The sequence below is a fragment of the Panthera pardus genome, unplaced genomic scaffold (assembly GCF_024362965.1).
Source record: "Panthera pardus isolate Hobbes unplaced genomic scaffold, ASM2436296v1 HiC_scaffold_8, whole genome shotgun sequence".
Taxonomy (NCBI): Eukaryota; Metazoa; Chordata; class Mammalia; order Carnivora; family Felidae; genus Panthera; species Panthera pardus.
Genome location: NW_026527013.1, coordinates 7,002,094 through 7,026,493, shown reverse-complemented (window position 1 = coordinate 7,026,493; position 24,400 = coordinate 7,002,094). Strand labels below are relative to the sequence as shown.

Sequence of the window (24,400 nt, the reverse complement as noted above, 5' to 3'; positions counted from 1 at the left end):
TCTCTATTCACAAGGCACAGGGTGTGGGCAATGTCTTTCCGTACAATTTAGTTTCATGTGGCTTGTGAGCCCTTGAAATGTGAGTGGTCCAAATTGACATGTTCTGCCCATACAAGATACCAGGTTTTGAAGATGTTCAAAAAAGAATATAAAATATCTCAATGTTGCTTATTGGTGAAATTATAATATTTTTTGACATAGTTGGTGAAGGAAAATATTAAAACAAACAAACAAACAAACAAACGAAAACCAAGCAACATCTCAACCTTTCCTTTTTCCTTCTAGGTCACTCCAGGCAGAATGTCAGCAGGAAACAACTGAGCCTCATTCATTCCTCAGCACCTACACTGTGGTTAGCATAGTGTATGTGTATGTATATGTATTATGTATATTATATATACATATAATATATATAATATTGATTACCCTTTGTTAGTTCACAGGAAGACATTGTAGTCAATATGGCTTCCACACACTAGAGGCTTTCCTGTCTAAGTTTTCTTTTCTTCCAGGGATGTCCTGTATGACAAATGAATGAGATTCAGTGGTTTCCTCCAAGCACTCTTCCAGAGTGACAAATCAAATTAACCAAACCCTGAGGAAGGGGCCATGGGAACCCCTGGTTTGTAGCCAAATCAGACAGAAATTGGCCAGAACATGACGGACATACTAGTCTCAACTGGCATCTGAAGTGGGGTGGGAGCAGTCTTGTGAGACTGAGCCCTTATCCTCTGGGATCTGACACTCCAGGCAGATAGTGTCAGAACTGAGTTAAACTGTAGGACATTCAGCTCTTGTAGAGAATTGCTTAGTGTGGGGCGAAAGTCTTCTGTGTAAAATAATGGAGAATTGGAGGAGGTGAAAAGGTGCATGGGTTTTTCCTATACAGTGCCAAAGACTTAATTCAACTTTAGTTTACTACTCATAGGCTCAAAGTGTTCATGCCCATTGTGGGACCTTTCAGGGCAAGGCAATAGTTTTAATGGTGAAGGTGAAGCATACATGTTTGTTCACTGTTCTTATGTTCAAGAACCTCCTCCCCAAGATTCTAGAGGGCACGTTGTTTAAATTTAATGGGATCCCAAGAAATGACTGTAACCTGAACCCCTGTATTGATTGAGAACATGAAGTTTGCCAACTGGTGCATTTCAGCAGATATTAAAGTTAATTCAGAACCCGTGTGAAGAGATGCAAAGCCAATCAGCACCTTTTTATTTTTTGTTCTATAAAGTATTTTAGTACATTTCAGATTTCTAATTGGATCAAGTTGTATACCTGTTCTATTTTTTGTCTCCTTCCCCATATGCAAGTTTCTTTCTTTCTCTTCTTTTTTTTTCTTTATTTTTAAACACTGTATATATTTCAAAGGAGGTCCTCTCCATCCTGCTCATATTTGTAAATTTCTTTCTCCAGAGAGCCTCAAGCCAGGATCTTCATGATGAGGGGCCTCTTCCATGATGATGATTGTTTTATAGGGCTTATATACCCCATGCCTAAGCCAGGTCTACACTAACCTCTTTACTGTGCTACAGGGATGCTATGGATGTTTCTCCCATTAACCCTGAGGGTCTGGATCTTTGTTGTGACAAAGGCATGGGCAACAGGAACAGCAGAGGTATTGAAAGGTCCCAGCCTGTTTTTAGGAATGCAGACCTCATATGACACACGATGACTGCTTTTCTTCTCCTTCTCCTTCCTTCCTCTCCCCTCTCCCCTTCTTCCTTTATTTCCCTCCCTCTGTCTCTCTTTCCCTCTCTATCTCTCCAATGACACTTCCATGTGCAACCACCCAATGGACCTAGATCTTGCACAGGGTGTACTCTTTCCCTTGAGCACCCATAGAGGCCAATGCTGGTTTGAAACACACAGCAGTCAGGGTAAGAGCCTTTCCTCAACCCTAATGTCAGTCACAGCTTCATTCTAAGACATGGATAGGTCTGGGCCAAGACACATGACCCAGGGCCACATTAAGAAAAGACCCAATCCTGGGGTACCTGGGTGATTCAGTCGGTTGAGCGTCCATCTGACTTAGGCTCAGGTCATGATTTTGTGCTTGGTGAGTTCGAGCCTCACATCAGGTTCACTGCTGTCAGCCTGTCAGCACAGAGCATGCTTCAGATCCTCTGTCCCCCTCTCTCTACCCCTCCCCCACTTGTGCTAGCTCCCCTCGCAAAGATAAATGTTAAAAGAAAGAGACTGCATCCCATACTCTTGTCTCTAACAACTAAGTGATTATTGACACTTCTAAATTAGGTCATTTGGATCTGTAAGAAAGGATTGGAAGGGCTCAAGAAATGCATCACAGTGCAGCACAGTCCAGAGTGCACGCTTGCCATGAGGAAGCAGAGCCAGTGAGCAAGCCAGAACAAGAGAAGAAAGACCTCGTCTGGTGGTGGTCACTGCCTCATGCCCTAGTCACTGCATCAATAGGACACTGCAGAAATAGGATTGACTCCTATTCAAAATTTGGCTTGGATGTTGAGGCTGATAATGCCACACATACAAGAGGTTATAAAATGTTTTATTCTTCATAAAGATCTCCCTTTAGGGAAAGCATAGCAGGCTTTCTAAACTGGTCTGAAATGGCACAAGATGGTATATATATATATATATACAATGGAGTATTACTGGGCAATCAAAAAGAATGAAATCTTGCCATTTGCAACTACGTGGATGGAACTGGAGGGTATTATGCTAAGTGAAATTATTCAGTGAGAGAAAGACAAAAATCATATGACTTTACTCATATGAGGACTTTAAGAGACAAAACAGATGGACATAAGGGAAGGGAAACAAAAATAATCTAAAAACAGGGAGGGGGACAAAACATGAGAGACTCATAAATATGGAGAACAAACTGAGGGTTACTGGAGGGGTTGTGGGAGGCAGGATGGGTCAGGGGCACCAAGGAATCTACTCCTGAAATCACTGTTGCACTATATGCTAACTAATTTGGATGTAAATTTAAAAAAAATGAAATGGCACAAAAGTTCAAGGAAAGTGATTGGCTTGGATTTTGTATTGTGGCTATGGTGTGAGTTCAGAGAGAGAGAGATTTCCTGCATATGTGCTTGTGAGGTTTGAATGTTTCACTGTCTCTAAAGGAGGGAGCACCCAGGCTGCCTGGCTTGCTTTTTTTGTTGTTTGTTTTTTGAGATATATTGACATATAACATATTAGGGTCAAGTATACAACATAATGATTCAAAATTTATACATATTACAAAAGGATCACTACGGTCTAGTTAGCTTCCATCAAATACATAGTTCCAATTTTTTTTTGAGAGAGAGAGAGAGAAAGAGAGAGCAGGCAGGCAAGGGAGGGGCAGAGGGAGAGAAAGGATCTTAAGCAGGCTCTATACTCAATGCAGAGCTGGATGCAGAGCTTGATCCCATGACTCTGGGATCATGACCTGAGCCGAAATTAAGGGTTGGGTGCTCAGCCGACTGTGCCACTCAGGTGCCCTGCAAAACTTTTTTTCTTGTAATGAGAACTTTTAAGATCTACTCTTAACAGCTTTCAAATATGAAACACGGTATTATTAACTATAGTTAACATGCTGTACATCACATCCTTAGAACTCACTTATAACTGGAGGACCCGGGTTTTTTTTTTATCAGTAGGCCCAGGTGTTGGGCAGATGGGGTAAAGAGAGCCTTGACCACCGTTTGCAGTCAAATATCACCACAAAATATGGAGTCAGACACTTTATTACATAGTTCTTTAGGGTGTTTGTAATTTCTCTGCATTTAGATGAAATAACGTACTTTTGACTGCTAATTAGTGCCCTTAGATTAGAACAATCTTTTAAGGGAGAATGACATTTCTTATTCCTTTTGTTTCCTTTAAGGAGGGTACTGATATGTTAGTGTGTTTATGGAATTTTAAATCTGTAAGTATCCTTGGCATCTCTAATTTCTTTAGCTCCATCTTTCCAAAGTGGGTGCACATAGAAACAGGTGAATGGAGCAAAGGACAATGAGAAAAGAGTTGTAGGAAGAGTATGTTGTCACAACTGACAAATGTTGCTAAATTTCCCTCAAGTGTGAATACTTTATTTGTGAATTGCATGCATCCAAAGTATAGCCACACTGATGGATTCCTGTATCCTTGTTTCTGTTATGTAAACTCTCATTTATTTTCCAAAAGCTGTCTCTGCTCTGTGGAACCAGATAATCTAACAGATGTGTTGGAGTTCCTCCTCCTGGGGTTCTCAGATGATCCAGGACTGCAGACTCTAACCTTCAGCCTGTTCCTGTCCATGTATGTGGTCACCATGCTAGGGAATCTGCTCATCATCCTGGCTGTCAGCTCTGACTCCCACCTCCATACCCCCATGTACGTCTTCCTTTCCACCCTGTCCGTGGCTGACATCGGTTTCACATCTACCACAGTCCCGAAGGTGATTTTGGACATTCAGACTCATAACCGAGTGATCTCCCATGCGGGCTGCCTGATTCAGTTGTCTTTCTTTAATCTTTTTGGCTGTTTGGACAGTGTACTCTTAACCGTGATGGCCTATGATCGATTTGTAGCTATTTGCTATCCTCTGTACTACCCAGTCATCATGAACCCCCGCCTCTGTCGCCTGCTGATTCTGGTGTCTTTTTTGATCAGCCTTCTGGACTCTCAGCTGCAATGCCTCGTTGTGTCACAACTTACCTTCTGCACAAACGTGGAAATTCCCCATTTCTTCTGTGACCCTCCTCAACTCCTCAAGCTTTCCTGTAATGATACTTCCACCAATAAAATATTCATGTATTTTATTGGTGGCATCTTTGGTGGTATTCCAGTCTCAGGGATCCTTTTCTCTTATACACGAATTCTTTCCTCCGTTCTGAGAGTCCCGTCAACAGGTGGGAAGTACAAAGCCTTCTCCACCTGTGGCTCTCACCTGTCAGTTGTTTGCTTATTTTATGGAACAGGTCTTGGGGTGTACCTGGGATCGAGTGTCTCACATTCTTCCAGGAAGGATGCAGTGGCCTCCGTGATGTATACTGTGGTTGCTCCCATGCTCAATCCCTTCATCTACAGCCTGAGGAACAGAGACATCAAGAGGGCCTTGCAGAGGCTCCTTAACAGAACAGCCTAGTCCATCTACAGCCTGAGGAACAGGGGCATCAAGAGGGCCTTGCAGAGGCTCCTTAACAGAACAGCCTAGTCTTAATACTTGGGCTTTTTTTGTGTGTGTGCCTATTGATCAGAAATGATTGCCAAACCAAACATATGGAATTGGCAAGCATGCCTCTTTGGTCACATTTTTTGTAGGTCGTGGTCCATTCCTCTTGATTTGTCATTTCTAAATATTGCTTATCTTGGCACCCTTTTGATGGAATTATGGGAGTATTCCAGGACGCTATGTATCCCAATATCACTGCACAATTGAATCTCTTTATACCTATGGAATCTTCTGATTGGTCACCTATGACCCGAGCTTCCTGTAGAAATTCACAACTCCATTTTCAAATAGATACACAATTCTCAGCCATTTTCACCATAATGTCTATTATCCATAAAAGTTTGGCTTTGGTCAAATCTGTTTATCCAGGTTGTGTGAGAGAATGCATGTCACTGGTCCATAATCTTGGCTTCCTATTTGGACTATCTGAGAAGCCTTTTAAAATCCTCATAGTATGGAGTGCCTGGTTGAGTCAATCAGAAGAGTGAGCAACTCTTGATCTTGAGGTTGTAAGTTCGAGACTCACATTGGGTGTAGAGATTACCTAAAACTAAAATCTTGGGACCCCTAGGTGGCTCAGTCCGTTGAGTCCAACTTGTGATTTTGGCTCAGGTAGTGTTCTCAGGTTTCATGAGATTGAGCCCTGCACTGGGCTCAATCAGCCCGTGCTTTCCAGCCCTTTAGTGGCCAGTTCCAGTTAAGTGGGCTCCATACATGTCTCTCCTCCTCCCAGAGTTGTCTGCTCCAGGAGACCCATAGCTGCATCTGTGTTCCTGCCAGTCCTGGAAACAAAGCCTCTGTCCTCACCCAGTTCCAGGTAGGGGAGTGGCAGTGGGATCTGCGTTCCTCAGACCTGCTCCAGCAGAGACACAGCACAGTCCAGGAGTAGTAAGTGCAGTGGGAGAGACTGAAGGCAGAAGGGACTGGAAGAGCATTGTTTCCTCCTCATCAAGACAACTAGAGCGGTTGGAATAGCCAGACATGAGGGGACCAAAATGGAAAGATTCAACTCACAGCCCTATAAAGACCTAATGTGATTGGTTTTGGTGCGGATCCAAGAACTCTTATTTAGATTTCTATTTTTGCCCCCATGTTATTTCTGTGTCCCGTGGGCATCTTCCCCATCAGAGCAGGAAATTGGTCCTTCTTAACTGCCCACAAGTCCTGCAAATGATCATGAAGCTGATGATGACGGTGATGATGGCAATGATGACAGTAACCAGAATGTTACAAACTTTTACCTTGGGACTCCGAGTTTCAGGCACCGAGTTAAGTTTTCTATGTAGCTTGTTACCTTTTATCTGCATTACCATCCCCAACAGACAACAACATGCATTATCATCATTTCAGAGATAAGGAGAGGAGCACAGCATTCTCTTTCACTTCCTGATTTTATTTATTTTTTGTGTCCAACCGACTTTTATTTTTAAGGCTTAATTTAAATTCCAGTTAGTGATCATAGTTAACATAATATTCGTTTTAGGTGTACTGTATAATGATTCCACAATTTCATATGTCACCTAATGCTCATCGTGACAAGTGCTCTCCTTAATGCCCATGACCCATTTCACTCATCCCCCCAACCACCTCCCTTCTAGTTTTTTCTCTATAGTTAAGAGTCTGTTTCTTGGCTTGCCTCTGTCTCTTTTTTGCCCCTTTCCTTGTTTGTTTTGTTTCTTAAATTCCACATAGGAGTGAAAGCATATTATATTTGTCTTTCTCTCACTGACTTATGTCACTTAGCATAATGCTCTAGCTCCATCCATGTTGTTGCAAATGGCAAGATTTCATTCTTTTTTATGGCTGAGAAATACACACACACACACACACACACATATATATATATATATATATATATATATATATATATATATATACATATATACATATACATATATATATATATATATATATATATATATATATATATATGTATGTAATATCTATCTCACGACTTTTTTATCCATTCATCAATTGATGGACACTTGGGCTGTTTCTATAACTATTATCGTGGATAATAATGCCATAGTTATCAGAGTGCATGTATCCCTCTGAATTAGTATTTTTATATTCTTTGGGTAAATATCTAGTAATGCATTTGCTGGATCATAGGGTAGTTCTATATTTAATTTTTTGAGGGATCTCCATACTATTCTCCAGAGTGGCTACACCAGCAGTGAAGAGTGTTCCCTTTTCTCCACATCCTTCCCAACACCTGGTGTTTCCCGTGTTGCTAATTTTAGCCATTCTGACAGGTGTTGAATGGTATCTCATGGTGGTTTTGATTTGTATTTCCCTGATGATGAGTGATGTTGAGCATCTTCTCACATGTCTGTATGTCTTTTTTGGAAAGATTGTGTTTTTGCTATGCATAAAGTTTTTAAGTTTTACCAGGTCCTGGAATAGATAGGGATGAAGTCATGTTTAGATGCAGACAGTGAGACTCTGTTCACAGGGCACCTAGACTGTATTCACTCCTGCTTATCCACCCTGCCTGTCTTTTTCCCGTTACTCCAGGAAGAGACTCCTGCTCTCTGTGCTCTTTCCTTTGGGGGTTCATGGTAGAAGACACCAGAGAGCAGTGGTGCCACCAGCTGCATCAACTATAGAAAAGATAGTTGAGATGAAGGTAGAGATCATATAAACAGTCCGCTCATGGGGCACCTGGATGTCTCGGTCAGCGAAGTGTCAGACTCTGGCTCAGGTCATGATCTCAGGACTCATGAGTTTGAGCCCCGCATTGAGCTCTGGGCTAACAGCTCAGAGCCTGGAGCCTGCTTCGAATTCTGTGTCTCCATCTCTATATTTTTTCCCCACTCGCACGCTGTCTTCCGCTCTGAAAAATACATAAACATTAAAAAAAAAAAAAAAGAACTCATGACTGTTCAGAGAAGCTCTCTCTTGCCCCTTCTCCTGGATTTTGCTTCACACTCCACTTTCTCCTCCATTTTTGTAATTTCGGCCCTCTTGATCTCTAAGGGGATAGAGTCAGTATGTTAGATCCCATTCTTAAGAAATAAAGAGTTCAGGGGTGCCTGAGTGGCTAAGTCGGTTGAGCGTATGACTCTTGATTTTCGCTCAGGTCACGATCCCAGAATAGTGGGATTGAGCCCCACATTGGGCTCAACACTGGGCATGCAGCCTGCTTTGGATTCTCTCTCTCCCTTTTTCTGTCCCTCTCCCCTGCATGCTTCTCTCTCTCTCCAAAAAACAAACAAACAAACAAACAAACAAACAACAACAACAACAACAACAACAAAACAGAAAGAAACAGTTCAAAGGTATATCTTAGCGATTTTGGAAACGACCTCTGGACTTCTCCTTAAATGCTCTGAAGTTCATGGAAACAGGGACCCACCATTGAATTTTGAACCTTATCTGCTCTACTTTTTTATCTGTATGGGACTGGGTAAGCTCTTAATATCTTTGATCTGGTTTATACAACTGCACTGAGTAAGAATTAACATGAGCACTGTACATGTGACTAAATATGTGATGAATGCATATAGTAAGGGCAAGGTAAATTTTAGGTATTATTAATATTGTTTTTACTGTCATTCTCAAGGCTAAGCACCATATATCCAACTAAATATCCTGTGATTGGAAGTTTTGGGTTTCCTGAGATCCCGAGAGAACATTTTTGTTGTTGTTGTTGTTCTTATGCAGGTAGGTACTGAGCGTTTGGAGGGAAACGACTGAATCGCATTCATTTCTGATTTCCCAGAGTCTATACTTTGCTTGGCACAGAGTGGTGACAAGGACAACAGTGATCTCTGTTCAATATTGAATAGACCCTACATTGGTTCTCAGAAACAGAGCATAGACAATATGGCTTCAATGCTCTCTCTGTGTGCTTCTCTTCCTTCCAGTACAAACCTCTGTTAGGTGCCACATGGGTACTGTTCTCCCCATTTCTAGGTGATACCTAGAGGGATACCAGCACGGAGAGGTTGAGAGCTTGCAAATACTCCAGATTTAGTATGTGACAGATGTGAGACTCAAAGTCCTGATTCCCATCCCAAGACTCGGTGCACTCCACCAGTGTGGAATGATTTCTTCAATTTCACACATGCTTTTGTCCCAGATGAGAAAACAGAAAGAGGATGACCAATTCCTTCTCTTGAGATTTTGTGACTTCATCTGTGAATTAGGGAAATGGGTGAATTAGGGTTTACGGGGGCCTTTACTATATGAATATTATAGATCATAGGATTTTTTTTATGAGGAGTAATGCATTTGGCAGCCTATTTTGGAGATCTGTGATTTGGAAATATTATTCCCTAGACAAAAATAGAATTTTCATGTGGATCTACTATGAAAGAGCATGGCAACACAGACTTCAGGCATCTTTCCAGTTCTATACCTTGACAATAAAAGCATGAAGTTGCTTTTGTCTACGTTTTCTATTAGGAAAATAAATATAGATAATTAATAGTACAATTGTACATGTATTGATTTTTACAATTCTTCACCTTTCTGCTTATATGGTATAGAAATTCTTGTATAATATGGAAGTGTGCAGAAGAATTTTATTAGGAATATTATAATAAGAAATGAAAAAATAAAATAAAGTCATCCATCAGGTAATACTATGCATCATTTGAAGTGCTTGAAATAGATGTGTGTACTTCACAGAGACACTTAAAGCACATTATTGTGGTGAGAATGAAAAAGCAATGTGAGCATTATTATAGTATTAAGTAAGGTTTCTTTTAAACTTTATTTGTTTTTGAGCTTTATTTGTTTTTGAGAGAGAGAGATAGAGCACAGGTCAGGGAGGGGCTGAGAGAGAGGGAGACACAAAATCTGAAGCAGGCTCCAGGCTCTGAGCTGTCAGCACAGAGCCTGATGCGGGGCTCGAACTCACAAACCACGAGATCATGACCTGAGCCGAAGTCAGATGCTCGATGGACTGAGCCACCCAGGCGCCCCAGGGTTAAGTAAGTTTTTAAGAAAACTGTTCATGAATACATCAGTACTAATATTATGAAAACATTGAAAGGAAAATATACTGCCACATTCGTGACAGTGTTTGCCTTTGGGCAGCTGAAGTGAGGAGGGCAATGGGATCATGCAGGGATAGCAAGAAAACTCAACTTTTCCTGGCCACAAATATGAGTTCCAAAGCAAGTATAACTAAATATTTCTCTTTTTAAAGTTTATTTATTTATTTTGAGAGAGAGAAAGAAAGTACAAGCAAGGGAGGGGCAGAGTGAGAGGGAGAGAGAGAAGCCCAAGCAGGCTCTATGCTGTCAGTACAGAGCCTGATGAGGGGCTTGAACCCACACACCATGAGATCATAACCTGAGCTGAAATCATGAGTCAGATGCTTAACCAACTGAGCCACCCAGGCACCCCTAAATATTTCTATGTTTATATATTTAGATGCTTGTCTAACATTCTTTGGCTCAATGTCTTCATGATGGGTATATGTAGAAACAGGTAAATTGCCAAGACACCAATAAGGAAAGAGTTCTAAGAAGAGTTTACAATGGAGAAATGTTGCTGAAGGTAACAGGAGGTAGGATCCTCAAGTGTGAATGCGTTACTTATGAATTGCTTGAATCTAAATATTCACACTTAGCTGGATGTCTCTACACTTGTTTTGTTTATTCAACACTCTCTTCTTTTTCAAGAGGTGTCCCATCTTCATGGAACCACAGAATCTAACTGGTGTCTCAGAATTCTTCCTCATGGGACTCTCAGATGACCTGGAACTACAGCCCCTTCTCTTTGGGCTGTTCCTGTCCATGTACCTGGTCAGTGTGCTGGGGAACCTGCTCATCATCCTGGCTGTCAGCTCTGACCCCCACCTCTACACACCCATGTACTTCTTCCTTTCCAACCTGTCCTTGGCTGACATTGGTTTCAGCACCACTACGATCCCCAAGATGCTGTTGAACATTCAAACACACAGTAGATCTATCACCCATGCAGACTGCCTAACTCAGGTATCCTTTTTTTTCCTATTTGGATGTTTGGACAATCTACTCCTGGCTGTGATGGCATATGACCGTTTTGTGGCGATTTGTCACCCCCTGCACTACCCAGTCATCATGAACCCATGCCTCTGTGGCTTTTTGGTCCTCGTGTCATTTTTCAGCAGCCTTTTGGACTCTCAGATTCACTGTTTGATGGTGTCACAACTTACCTTCTGCACAAGTGTGGAAATTCATCATTTCTTTTGTGATGCACCTCAACTTCTCCACCTTGCCTGTTCTGATACGTCCATCAATACCATACTAATGTATTTCATGGGGGCCATTTTTGGTGGCGTTCCACTCTCAGGGATCCTTTGCTCTTATACTCGAATTGTTTCCTCCATTCTGAGAGTCCCATCGACAGGCGGGAAGTGCAAAGCCTTTTCTACCTGTGGCTCTCACCTATCAGTTGTTTGCTTGTTTTACGGAACAGGTCTTGGGGTATACCTCAGTTCATCTGTCTCCCCCTCCCCTAGGAAGGGTGCAGTGGCGTCGGTGATGTACACTGTGGTCACCCCAATGCTGAACCCCTTCATCTACAGCCTGAGAAACAAGGATATCAAGAGAGCACTGTGGAGGATTATCAGCAGGACAGACTAATCTTAGCATGTGTCTTATCCTTTTCGGTTCATTGCACTGCAAAATGCAGCGAATCAAACATGCACAAGACATTCTGGATGTGCAGTCACATGGTATAGGTACCTATATGGATCTCTGGTTTTTGCTTACACATTTTTTCCCTTAGCATAGCTCTAATGGAACTGGGAAATTATTTTGGGCTCCCCATTTAAATTATAACCCCTGCAGGATTATGTATATATCCATATATCTCTCTCACTTTCCTTTTGCATTACCCAGGACTCTTGGTCATGAGCAGTCTTGTTTCTATCAATGCAAAATAATCATAGCTGTCTCTTGTTATTTATTGTTTCTATACTTTTCCTGAGATTCCTCCCCCCCGCGCCATCCACCCACCAATTTGATGGGAGGTTCTAAACCCTACCTTAAGGACCAAGGCATCTGATACATTTTGGCACCTTAATGCCCTTGGTCAGATTTTTGAGCGAGTAGGATGACTAATTTCTTTTTGAAATTGAAGTGGGACGCTATTAATATTGAGTTTGAGTCAACAGGTATCAAGTTTCCTGGGACTTCTCTAGGAAGATTGGGATGTATGGTTCCCAAGGAATAGATGGGAGAGGAACTACCAGAACAGAGGTGATTCCCAATTTTCCTGATAATTCTCCTTCCCATTCCATCTAACTTCTCCCCAGTCCTATTACATAACCCGACGCAAAGGGGCAAATATTGTATACTTCCATTTATATGAGGTTCATAAAGTAGTTGAATCCATAGAGACAGAAAGTAGAATGGTGGGAGCTGGGGTCTGGAGGAGTGAGAGACGGGGAGGTAGTGTTTAGTAGGTTCAGAATTTCAGTCTGGGAAGATAGCAAAGTTCTAGAGTTGGATGGTGGTGATGACTGCACAACAGTGTGAATGTACTTCATGCCACTGTACTGAAAACTGCTTAAGATGGTAAATTTTATGTTCTTTTACCACAATTTAAAAAAAGATCTTGTGTCAGGAATAAGGGACATGTTGCTTCAAATGTTGGGTGATACTCAGCCCTCAGCAATCAACCTCTATAGGGATCTACTTCAGCAAGCTCATGCCTCCTTCTTGGGGCAGCCCACATCCGATGACTGATTATGTGTGGGAGTGCAAATATTTGGTCCCTTTACCCTAATTCCAGGCAACTCTAAGAGATCATCTTAGCTCCAGAACTCCCTGCTGGTTGTTGGAGATCTTTGATGGGCTTCATCTTGGCTCGACTTTTTCCAGCTTCCTTCCTTGCTGCAAAGAATTTGCCGAACCACAAGATTGTCCTCACCTCTGACACCAGATGCAAGTCCAGGAGCCCCTAGGTCCACTCTCACATCAGACCAGTTGGATACAAATTTGGGAACTTTTTCACATTCGATACTTTGCTAGAATGATTCAAACCAAGAGGACTTCCTCAGATGCACCAGAATGACTCACAGAGCTCAAGAAGCAGTGTGCTTATGATTGCAGTTTGCTTATAGGAAAGAGATACAAGTTAGAGTTAGCCAAAGAAGGGCATATGGAGGTTCCCATATGCGAAGCTTCTTGTTGTTCTCTTCCCTTGGATCCAGACCCATTACCTCCTCCTGGTGACAATATGTGTGACAATACTCAAAGACCATTTCCAACCAGGTAGCTCACCTGAGCTCCATTGTCCAGAATTTTTATTGAGGCTTCATTATATAGACATGAGTAGTTGAATTATGGCCTATCAGGTTGAACCCAATTTCCAACCTCCCTCCCTATATTGGCCTGATATGCCTTTGCCCAATACTCCAACCCTTTAACCACATGGCTGGTCTTTTTGGCAAGGCCAGTTCCCATCCTAAGTCATTTCATTAGCATAAACTATCAGGTGTGGTCCTTCATGAATAACCTGGGGTGTTTCATGAATAACCAATCACTTCTATCATTAGGGAATTTTCAAGCATTTAAAGGTTACCTCCCAGGAGCTGGGACAAAGGCCATCTCTGTTTAGGTGAGGCCAAATTCTTTACTACACATATGCCCCTGCACAGATGTTGATTCTAGGAACATTGCTTGGTAAACATCCTGTGTGCTAATCATTGTCTCAGAGTCGGCTTCAAAAGGAACTCAATATGGGACCCCTTGTTACTAATAAAATGTATTTGAGAACATTTTATTTTATTTTTTTCAAGTTTATTTACTTATTTTGAGAGGGGGAAGGTGCAGAGAGAGAGGGGGAGGGAGAAATCCCAAGTGGGCTCTGCATGGTCAGCTGGGAGCCCAAGATAGAGCTCGACACTGGGCTCACATGAAATCACAAACTGTGAGATCATGACCTGAGCCGAGATCAAGAGTTGGTTGCTTAACCGACTGTGCTCCTTGAAAGAATTTTAAAGGCAGTTCTGAAGTAGTTGAAATATTCTTTGAATTACAAACCTAACGCTGGGCTCATGAAAAGGAAAATTCAAAGGCAAGAGATGAAGAATGGGGGCATTCATTCATTCAATGCTCCCTGGGGGCAGCAGGGAGGTCGCCATTGAAATTTTTAATAACTCTGGAAATCCAAACGCAGAGATATTTGATAGAAAAGGAGTGTAGAGTTTGAGATAATAAAGTAACATACATATCCCCATGTGTGTTACACTTTTAAAAAGTTTATTTTAAAACATTAAACCCTTGGTGTAAATAAAATATGCATTAAAAATGACAATTTTGGCTGCTGCTGCTATTGTAATCCTCTAATTTCTGGAATCAGTGGTCCAACCATAAACATTCCCCCCTACCCAACCCTTTATTTTGTGACAAGTTTTACCATGGCCCCACAGATTCCTCTGTTCATTGGATTTTGAAAGCATTGCTCGTGGGGATGACCTCAGTGTTCAACACTGAGGCTATTCCTGCCCTTCTCGGAAGAGGAGTTTTCTGAAGAATTAACAAACATTCCAACACTGGTCCATTAGTGGAAGTTGCTTTCACTGCATGTTGGCGGACATACTAGTAAGTCTCTTCTTGTTTCCACTGCCAAAATTCACTAGCATCTAGCATCTAGCACATACAATATAGCTGTTCAGATTTTCAAGTGAGAGACCTACTCCTCCCTTTCAAGTCACTCAGACACCCCCCCCCCCAAATTTTGTCATTTTAGGTCTTTGTTTTATTTGCCTTCATATCAAAGCAATTAAATGATCTGTATAGCACTGTTTTAGTGATATGATTTGCTTTTCCCATTCTTCCAAAACAATTCATGCTGACATTGTATTATTGCTCTTATAAGAGTGCCCTAATTGGGTGCTCAGTAATCACTTTCTCCCTGTGGACATGGCAGCCAGATTGATTTTTTAGGTGTAGTCAAAACTTGTGACTTCTCTGCTTAAAACCTTCTAGTCACTTTCTGTTACTCTTTGAGTACAATTTGAACCCTTTGCCATGGTCTATAACATCCTTCAGTTAGTCTCTCCTATCCCTTTCCAGGTCCTTCATTGGTCCCTGGACCAGCACCATCAGCTTCACCTGGGAAACTACAAATGCCAACTTTCATACCCTCTCCAGACCTGCTAAATCAGAACCTCTACAGCTGGAACCCAGCCATCTGTATTTTAACAGGCCCAGCAGGTGATTCTATTGCACACTAAGTGTGAGAACCATTTGCCTAGACATATTGGATATCTTTTTTTTTAATTTTATTTTTTTAAATTTACATCCAGATTAGTTAGCATATAGTGCAACAGTGATTTCAGGAGTAGATTCCTTAGTGCCTCTTACCCATTTAGCTCATCCCCCCTCCCACACCCCCTCCAGTAACCCTCTGTTTGTTCTCCATATTTATGAGTCTCTTATGTTTTATCCCCCTCTCCTTTTTTATACTATTTTTGTTTCCCTTCCCTTATGTTCACCTGTTTTGTCTCTTAAAGTCCTCATAGGAGTGAAGTCATATGATATTTGTCTTTCTCTGACGGACTAATTTCACTTAGCATAATACTCTCCTGTTCCACCCACGTAGTTGCAAATGGCAAGATTTCATTCTTTTTGATTGCCGAGTAATACTCCATTGTGTGTGTGTATGTATGTGTGTGTATATATATATATATATACATATATATATATACACACATATACATATGTATGTATGTATATATATGTATGTATGTGCATATATATATATATATATATATATATATATATATGTATATATATGTATGTATATGCCACATCTTCTTTATCCATCATCCATCAATGGGCATTTGGGCTCTTCCATACTTTGGCTTGTTGATAGTGCTGCTATAAACATTGGGGTGCATGTGTCCCTTCAAACAGCACACTTGTATCCCTTGGATAAATGCCTAGTAGTGCAATTTCTGGGTCATAGGGTATTTCTATTTTTAATGTTTTGAGGAACCTCCATACTGTTTTCCAGAGTGGCTGCACCAGCTTGCATTCCCAGACATATTGGATATCTTATATTTCTTTTTTTAATTAAAAAAATGTTTTAATGTGTATTTACTTTTTTTTTGGAAACATACAAGACAGAGCAGGAGCAGGGAGGAGCAGAGAGAGAGGGAGACACAGAATCTGAAGCAGGCTCTGAACCATCAGCACAGAGTCCAGCACGGGGCACAGAGACACAAACCGTGAGATTATGACCAGAGTCAAAGCTGGGCCCTCAACTGATAAGCCACCCGAGCACCCCTCTTATTTTTCTTTAAACAGACTATATTCTTTCAGTCTCTAGACCATTACACTTAATTCTCTCTGCCTAAAATTTTCTTCCCCTTTCTTACTCAAGTTTCCACTTAAATATCGAAACTTAAAGATGTTTTCTCTCTCTGGGGTACCTGGATGGCTCAGTCAGTTAAGTGAAGAACTCTTGATTGGCTTATGTCATTTTATCACAGTTCTTGGGTTGGAGCCGCACATCAGGCTCCATGCTGACGGTGAGGAGACTGCTTGGGATTCTCTCTGTCCCTCTCTGCACCTCCCATGCTTGCTCTCACTCTCTCTCTCTCTCTCTCTCTCTCTCACTCAAAGTAAGTAATATAAACTTAAAAAAAAAAGATGCCTTCTCTTACACCCATCTAAATTCTCCTGATGTTCTCTCCATCAGGTTAGTCTCTATTCATCTTTTACTACCATTACCTTCTGAGTGAGTTCACATGTTTTGAGTGTCATGGACAGTCTTTGTACCAAGCTACCTCAGATATTTTGTTCCAAATGAAACTGATGCATCAAGAAAGTGGGTTTTGCTCTTCTTCCAGTCTGAAGTCCTTTGTGAGATGCAATATTATTTGCTTAAACAGGCAGGACACTGGGAAATTTCATCAAAAGAGTACTTTGATGGAAATTTGTTAGAAATTTCTAGAGACTTTCTAGAGAAAGTCGTTCGTTGTGTGTCCAAGTAAAATTGCATTGGACATAGTCAAACAGGTAAAGAAGACCTTATTCAAGACTATTACAGTAAGGGATAGAGATTGAACTCAACTCTACAGAACAAATGACAGGAGGATTTTAGAAGCTGGGGTGAGCTTATGGAAAAGGGGTGGAAGATATTGGGGGGAGGTTGGTCGATGTGGCTAGTCTATCTGTGTTTGCTAATTGCTGCTTATTGAACTTAAGTGCCTACCCTCCTATGCAAAGAGGTTGGGAGATAAAGGTGCTAACATTATTGATGATTATATTTCAAAAGGATGGCTCCCAGGTCTTTAAGGAAGACATCCTGGGTTGTAAAATTGATGACAAAGGGGTGGTCAGGCCCTTGCAGTCAGGAAGAAACATGTTTTAACTTTAGTCAAGCTGCAGGGAATGTTAAGGCAGTCTTAATCAGTTGATATCCAAAATTTCTACTCTTGTTCCAAACTTGTAATTCTTGAGTGTTTTAATATGTTTCAGTTAGCTAACCTCCATACCTGGACAGAAGTTCTAAACTACATTCACAAATATCTTGAGTTCTAAACTTAAATGGCAGTAGTCTTAACCATGGGTGATTGAGCAACAAATCCAGAATGGTGACTGGGATCCATGAGCCACAGAGACCTGTGGTGGTGGTAAGAGATCATAGATGAGCAGACATCAAGAATATCAGTTGACTTAGATAACCCAAAATATAAAAAGCAAGTCTGCAATTATCAGATGTTGGCTACCACAATCGAATATCCTGATTCTTTTCCCAGTTTCTAGATGAAATCTGTTTTTAGACACAAAGCCTAAAAGAAATTAAGGGGGAGGTGGGTCCCCCTTTTGGAAATCCATAAATAGTTTTTCAAAATGGTGCTATCCCTTGAAGACTCCACTTGATGGAAAGTAGATTCTGTCAGACTCGTTCCATCCTGGAGTGGTCAGCGACTCATCTTTATCAGGACGGATATTTTTGTGTTTATGTTTGCCTTTCCTGTTGCAGTGCCTTGGCAAACACCACCATCCCAAGACTTAACACATTATCCAATTGCTTTATGGTGAAGAAGATAGGAAAACAAACACTTATCAGAAGATCCACTGGTCCTAACATACTCTACCTCGGCTGAAGCTGCCCAGAATCACATACCTAGAGAGTAGTGATTCTGTGATTCTGTCCTTACTCTCCTGAATTGTAATCCAGTAATTGACATCATCCTTAAAGACATGTTTCCTTTCACACACATTTTATCACTGTGTGTTCTCCTGTGTTGGGCCCTTGGTAAATACACCTGCACAACAAGGCAACTAAACCAAATGATGTATCAGAGCCTGGTCAATTCTGATACTCTGGACCCAGAAGTTTTTCTACATTTAGTGATATATTTTTATAGCTTATTTTGGAAGTGCACTCAATAAACATTTGGAGAAACGTTCAACCTTGCTAATAGCCAAATAATTAATCCATCAGTGAGTATTCTGTTTGGACACATAATGTGATCAGAAACTCTGAGATCCTGAACTTATGCTCTATTAGGACAAAGATTTTTTTCTGTGTTTTTTTTTTTTTCCTTCAGTGCTGTTTTCCAGACATCTCCTGCAGCCTAGCACACCAAAGGCGCTTAGTTAATAAGAACTAACAATGGTTATTGATAAAATGCACTACTTTTCATAATCCTCATGCAACTGTTCTGAACTGGTAGTAGCATAAATGGCCACAGGACTGGAAATCCAAGGTGAGGTGCAGTAATAGGAAAGTGAAAGGAGGGGACGCAGAGGGTAGAACTGAGGATAACAGAGGAGTCAACATAAGAGGTTGAAGTACCTAGAAAAAGTACTCACAAGGCAGCTCTGGGCAACGTCACTTACTTATGGAGGACGGGTGAGAAGCATAACTCAGTGTGATTAGGAGGTAGGATTTCTTTAGCAGCCACCTGCTGCTACCACTGTCAGCTCAAAAACCCAACCTAGTGTTCCCATCACTGAACATAGAGTGTTATCCTGAGAACTTTTTGTAAAGCTCTCTTGATGTCCCTGTTCCGTAGGCTGTAGATGAAGGGATTCAGCATTGGGGTGACCACGGTGTACATCAATGAGGCAATCATGCCCCTCCAGGAAGATGCATCAGAACTGAGATACACACCAAGCCCTGTCCCATAGAACAAAGAAACCACAGACAAGTGAGATGCACAGGTGGAAAATGTCTTATACTTCCCATTAGCTGATGGGATTCTCAGGATTGAGGAGGCAATTCGGCTATAGGAGAAAAGGATCCCTGAGAAGGGAACAATGCCAAGAAGGCCAGTCACAATGTATTGTAGGATGTGATTGACCAATGTGTCTGAGCAGGCAAGCATGAGGGCCTGAGTAAGTTCACAGTAAAAGTGTGGAATTACCCGGTTGGTGCAGAAGGACAGCCGCAACATTAAGAGACTCTGGATCAGGGAGTATGACAAGCTGATGAACCAGGACACAAGAACCAGGAGGCCACAGAGCCATGGGTTCATGATGACTATGTAGTGCAAGGGGTGACAGATGGCTACAAACCGGTCATAGGCCATCACAGTGAGGAGAAAAGTGTCCATACATCCAAAAACCATGAAAAAATACATCTGGGCGATGCAGCCTGCATAGGTGATGGATTTGCTCTGTGTTTGGATGTTCACCAGCATCTTAGGGATGGTGGTGGAGATGAAGCAGATGTCAGCAAAGGACAAGTTGGAGAGGAAGAAGTACATGGGGGTGTGGAGGTGAGAGTCAGAGCTGACGGCCAGGATGATGAGCAGGTTCCCGAGCACGGTGACCAGGTACATGGACAGGAAGAGCCCAAATAGAATGGGTTGATTCTCTGAGTCTTGGGAAAATCCCAGGAGTAAAAATTCTGAAACACTCGTTTGATTTCTTGGTTCCATGTTGCCAACACATCAGCTAGATGATTGAAGAAGGGAATGCACATGAAATAGACACTAGAAAAACTCTAGAGTCTACTTTTTTATTTCTTGAAATGAAGCATTGGGCATAAAGGCCTTAACATTACAGAATTTAGACATCCTATATTCTGTTTTATGTGCAACATTTAATAATGTTGATCAATCCCTGTCCATCGGCATTTGGGGCCCTCATTTATCCTCTTTATTTAGAATCACCAAATCTAAAAAGTTAAGAACAACTTTGGACATTAGCCATAACATGATCCAAACTCATTCTAACACAAATGAGCAACATGAGGTCTGGTGAACCGCAGTAACTTAATGTGGATTATCTGCCTTGTGTGGGACGCAAAAAAGGGTCAGATAACTATGTCTCAGAGGTGAGAAAATGTGAGGGTATCTCACGTGTCTGGACAGACTATTGCAGGATGAGTAGAATGTAGGTTTACTCCTCAAGAAGAAAAAAAAGGAAGAAAAAGAAAATGTTTTCACAAAATGATAAATCACATGAAGAGATTCTTAATGCTTAGTGTACCAGGGGCCATCAACATCCTGCAGGAACAGGGCCAGATGCTTCCTGGACATTTGTTGCTTGACAAAATGCTCTTCATCCAGATGGTATACGTTCAAGCAAAAAATGCATATTAACATTTGCAGTATTTCAGTACCATTATATACTACAAAGGTCACAAATAGAATTTTAGTCATATCCTCTATGGTGCTCATGAAATACCCAAGGAAGCATAGAAACTGCTCCAGGATGTTGACATAGGAGCCCAAAAAAATGAGAGTCAGATGCGGCACTCACAATCAGGTGATGATTCAATGAGGCTGGGAAGAAGAGGAGCCCACCTACTCTCCTACTCTCTTTGTTTCAGGTCCTGAGGTCCTGTACCCAGATATAGAGGAAGGGGTCCTATAACCCAGGATGCTGAACAGCATAAAATCATAAAATGATCTTCAGTGTTGTATTTTGTCTCATTAGAAGTATTTTTGCACAACTACTATTCTGTAATGCCCCTAACTACAAAGGGAAAAAGCCACCATTGACTGTCATCCCTGTCAGTCCTCTTAGGTATGAAAATCAAAGTAGCAGGGAAGGGGTGGCTGAAATAGGTGAAGGTGGTCAAAAGGTACTAACTTCCAGTTATAAAACAAATAAACCATGAGGTATAATGTGCAGTATGAATACAGTTAATAGTATTATATGGTATATTTGAGAGTTGCTAAGAAAATAGACCTTATAGGGGCACCTGGGTGGCTCAGTCGGATAAGTGTCTGACTTCAGCTCAGGTCATGATCTCGCAGTTTATGAGTTCCAGTCCTGTATCTGGCTCTGTACTGACAGCTCGGAGCCTGGAGCTTGCTTCAGATTCTCTGTCTCCCTCTCTCTCTGCTCCTCCCTCACTAGTGCACTGTTTCTCAAAAATAAATAAAAAATATTTAAAAAAGAAGAAAATAGATCATATAATTTCTCATCACCAGAAAAAAATTTTTGTAACTATGTGTGGTGGCAGATGTTAACTAGACCTATTGTGGTAATATGTCAAATATTATATGTGCAATGTGATGAATCATTATGTCATATACCTTAAGCTAATATAATAGTACATACCAATTTTACCTAAAAAACGAACGAACACAAAAACCCTAAAGCAAAGAGTGTCTCTGGAATGATAAAGATGGTCACGTTGTAGGCAAATTGTTTAAGTATGAATGAACGTCTTTGTTCTGACCCTTGGTAGGTGGGCAGTTTGCAATCACCTCTGGTGGCTTCTGGTCAGGTGAGAGGTATTCGAAACAGAAGGTCACGACTCATCTTTAAAGCATGATAGTTTGTAAAAATTTTCCTTGACTTTTAATAGATGTAGCTTGCTCCCTTGCATTCTGATCTGTTTTGAGCAGAAGATCAGAGTACACAAGTAATGCCCACAATTCTGGATAATCCCTGGGTGCTGTGTGTCAACATCATCAACTGCATTAGAATTCAGTAAAGCCATTTCTTAGAGGGACTGGATTATGATTCAAGCGGGTCATGAAATGATGAATTATCACATTCATCTTAAGAAAGAGTTTCTTATAGATTAGAAACATTTTATCTTATGGCACAAAAACAGACACATAGACCAGTGGAATAGAACAGAGACTCCAGAATTGGACCCACAAAAGTATGGCCAACTAATCTTTGACAAAGCAGGAAAGACTATCCAGTAGAAAAAAGACAGCCTCTTTAACAAATGGTGCTGGGAGAACTGGACAGCAACATACAGAAGATTGAAACTAGAACACTTTCTTACACCATTCACAAAAATAAACTCCAAATGGGTAAAGGACCTGAATGTGAGACAGGAAACCATCATAACCCAAGAGGGGAAAGCAGGAAGAAACCACTCTGGCCTCAGCTGCAGCAATTTCTTACTTGACACATCTCCAAAGGCAAGGGAATTAAAAGCAAAAATGAACTCTTGGGACCTCATCAAGATAAAAATCTTCTGCACTACAAAGGAAACAATCAACAAAACTAAAAGGCAACCAACGGAATGGGAAAAGATATTCGCAAATGACATATCAGACAAAGGGTTAGTATCCAAAATCTATAAAGAACTCACCAAACTCCACACCCAAAAAACAAATAATCCAGTGAAGAAATGGACAGAAGACGTGAATAGGCACTTCTCTAAAGAAGACATCCAGATGGCCAACAGGCACATGAAAAGATGCTCAACGTCAGTCCTCATCAGGAAAATACAAATCAAAACCACACTGAGATATTATCTCATGCCAGTCAGAGTGGCTAAAATGAACAAATCAGGAGACTATAGTTGCTGGTGAGGATGTGGAGAAAGGGGAACCCTCTTGTACTGTTGGTGGGAATGCAAACTGGTGCAGCCACTCTGGAAAACAGTGTGGAGGTTCCTCAAAAATTTAAAAATAGATCTACCCTATTACCCAGAAATCGCACTGCTAGGAATTTACCCAAAGGAGATAGGAGTGCTGATGCATAGGGGCACTTGTATCCCAATGTTTATAGCAGCACTTTCAACAACAGCCAAACGATGGAAAGAGCCTAAATGTCCATCAACTGATGAATGGATAAAGAAATTGGGGTTTATATTCACACTGGAATACTACTTGGCAATGAGAAAGAATGAAATCTGGCCTTTTGTAGCAACAAAAGGATGGATGGAAATGGAGAGTGTTATGCTAAGTGAAATGAGTCATACAGAGAAAGATACCATATGTTTTCACTCTTATGTGGATCCTAAGAAACTTAACAGAAGACCATGGGGGAGGGGAAGGAAAAAAAAGTTAGAGAGGGAGGGAGCCAAACCATCAGAGACTCTTCAAAACTGAGAATAAACTGAAGGTTGATGGGGGGTGGGAGGGAGGGAAGGGTGGGTGATGGGCATTGAGGAGGGCACCTGTTGGGATGAGCACTGGGTGTTTTATGTAAACCAATTTGACAATAAATTTCATATTAAAAAAATAAAGATTTATGGTCAGCAAAAAGAAAGAAAGAAAGGAAGAAACATTTTATCTTAGGACGAGAGCTTAGAAATTAGAGGTGAAAGATACAACCATTTGTCATTTATACTTTCCCCTTTATTCATGCACCAAATACATGTTGGTCTTCTGTTTCTATTCTGTTTCTAGGATCTAGTGTTAGTGGGCAATTTTGTGGAGCCAGGCAGGATGTAGAGAAGAATGGAACTAGGCTGTTAGTCACTGAAAAAGTCCTGGAAGCCATTCTGCAAGAAGGATTACTTTGGGACAGGCTAAGTGTTAGCTGTTGGGGGTACAAAGATTAATGGTGTGGTTTTGTCTTGAGGGAGCCTGCCTTTCAGGGGTAGTGGTGGATACAGAAACCAGTCATCGTAATACAGTGACTTAAAAGCTAAGGTAAATGCAGTCTTCAGAGTGAAGTCGAGAAAGGAACCACAAATACAGCCTGAAGTGATGCAGTCAAGGAAGGATTCCTGGAGGAACAGATCCGGGGGCAAGGAGTTGTCTAGGTTGATGACTGAGCATGGGCTTTTCTGGCAGAGAAGGCATCAAGGAAAAAGGCCCATAAGCAAAAAGCTGCATGGGGCAGTGTGCTCTTAGCAATTTGTTGCAACACAAAATGGGACATGGAAATGGTGAAGAATGAGGTTGATGAGATGAGCGGGGGCCACATCTCTGGGAAGCTTGAAAAAAAACAATGGATAAAAGGATAGGGGCTATGTAAGGACTGTGACTGAAGGAGTAACATGATCCATATCACGATTTTCCCTGGTGCCTGGAGTGAAAGATAGATTTAAGGCAGGCAAACTAGGGTCAAAGGGAATGGGATTGGGAATACTCACCTCATTAAA

General features: G+C 41.3%; 3 protein-coding genes across 3 annotated transcripts; 2 read left to right on the top strand and 1 right to left on the bottom strand.

Moving 5' to 3' along the window:
* The first annotated feature begins 4,003 nt into the window (after positions 1–4,003).
* Positions 4,004–5,092, top strand: LOC128775431 (putative gustatory receptor clone PTE01). Its single transcript, XM_053896657.1, has one exon. The coding sequence runs from the start codon at positions 4,004–4,006 to the stop codon at positions 5,090–5,092; it is 1,089 nt and encodes a 362-aa protein (XP_053752632.1).
* A 5,675-nt stretch (positions 5,093–10,767) lies between these two features.
* On the top strand, positions 10,768–11,760 carry LOC109253940 (olfactory receptor 7E24-like). Its single transcript, XM_019427400.2, has one exon. It carries the CDS (start codon positions 10,768–10,770, stop codon positions 11,758–11,760), a length of 993 nt encoding a protein of 330 aa, XP_019282945.2.
* A 7,334-nt stretch (positions 11,761–19,094) lies between these two features.
* Positions 19,095–20,066, bottom strand: LOC128775661 (olfactory receptor 7D4-like). The gene has a single exon (XM_053898168.1). The coding sequence runs from the start codon at positions 20,025–20,027 to the stop codon at positions 19,095–19,097; it is 933 nt and encodes a 310-aa protein (XP_053754143.1). The 5' UTR covers positions 20,028–20,066.
* Between the last annotated feature and the right edge of the window lie 4,334 nt (positions 20,067–24,400).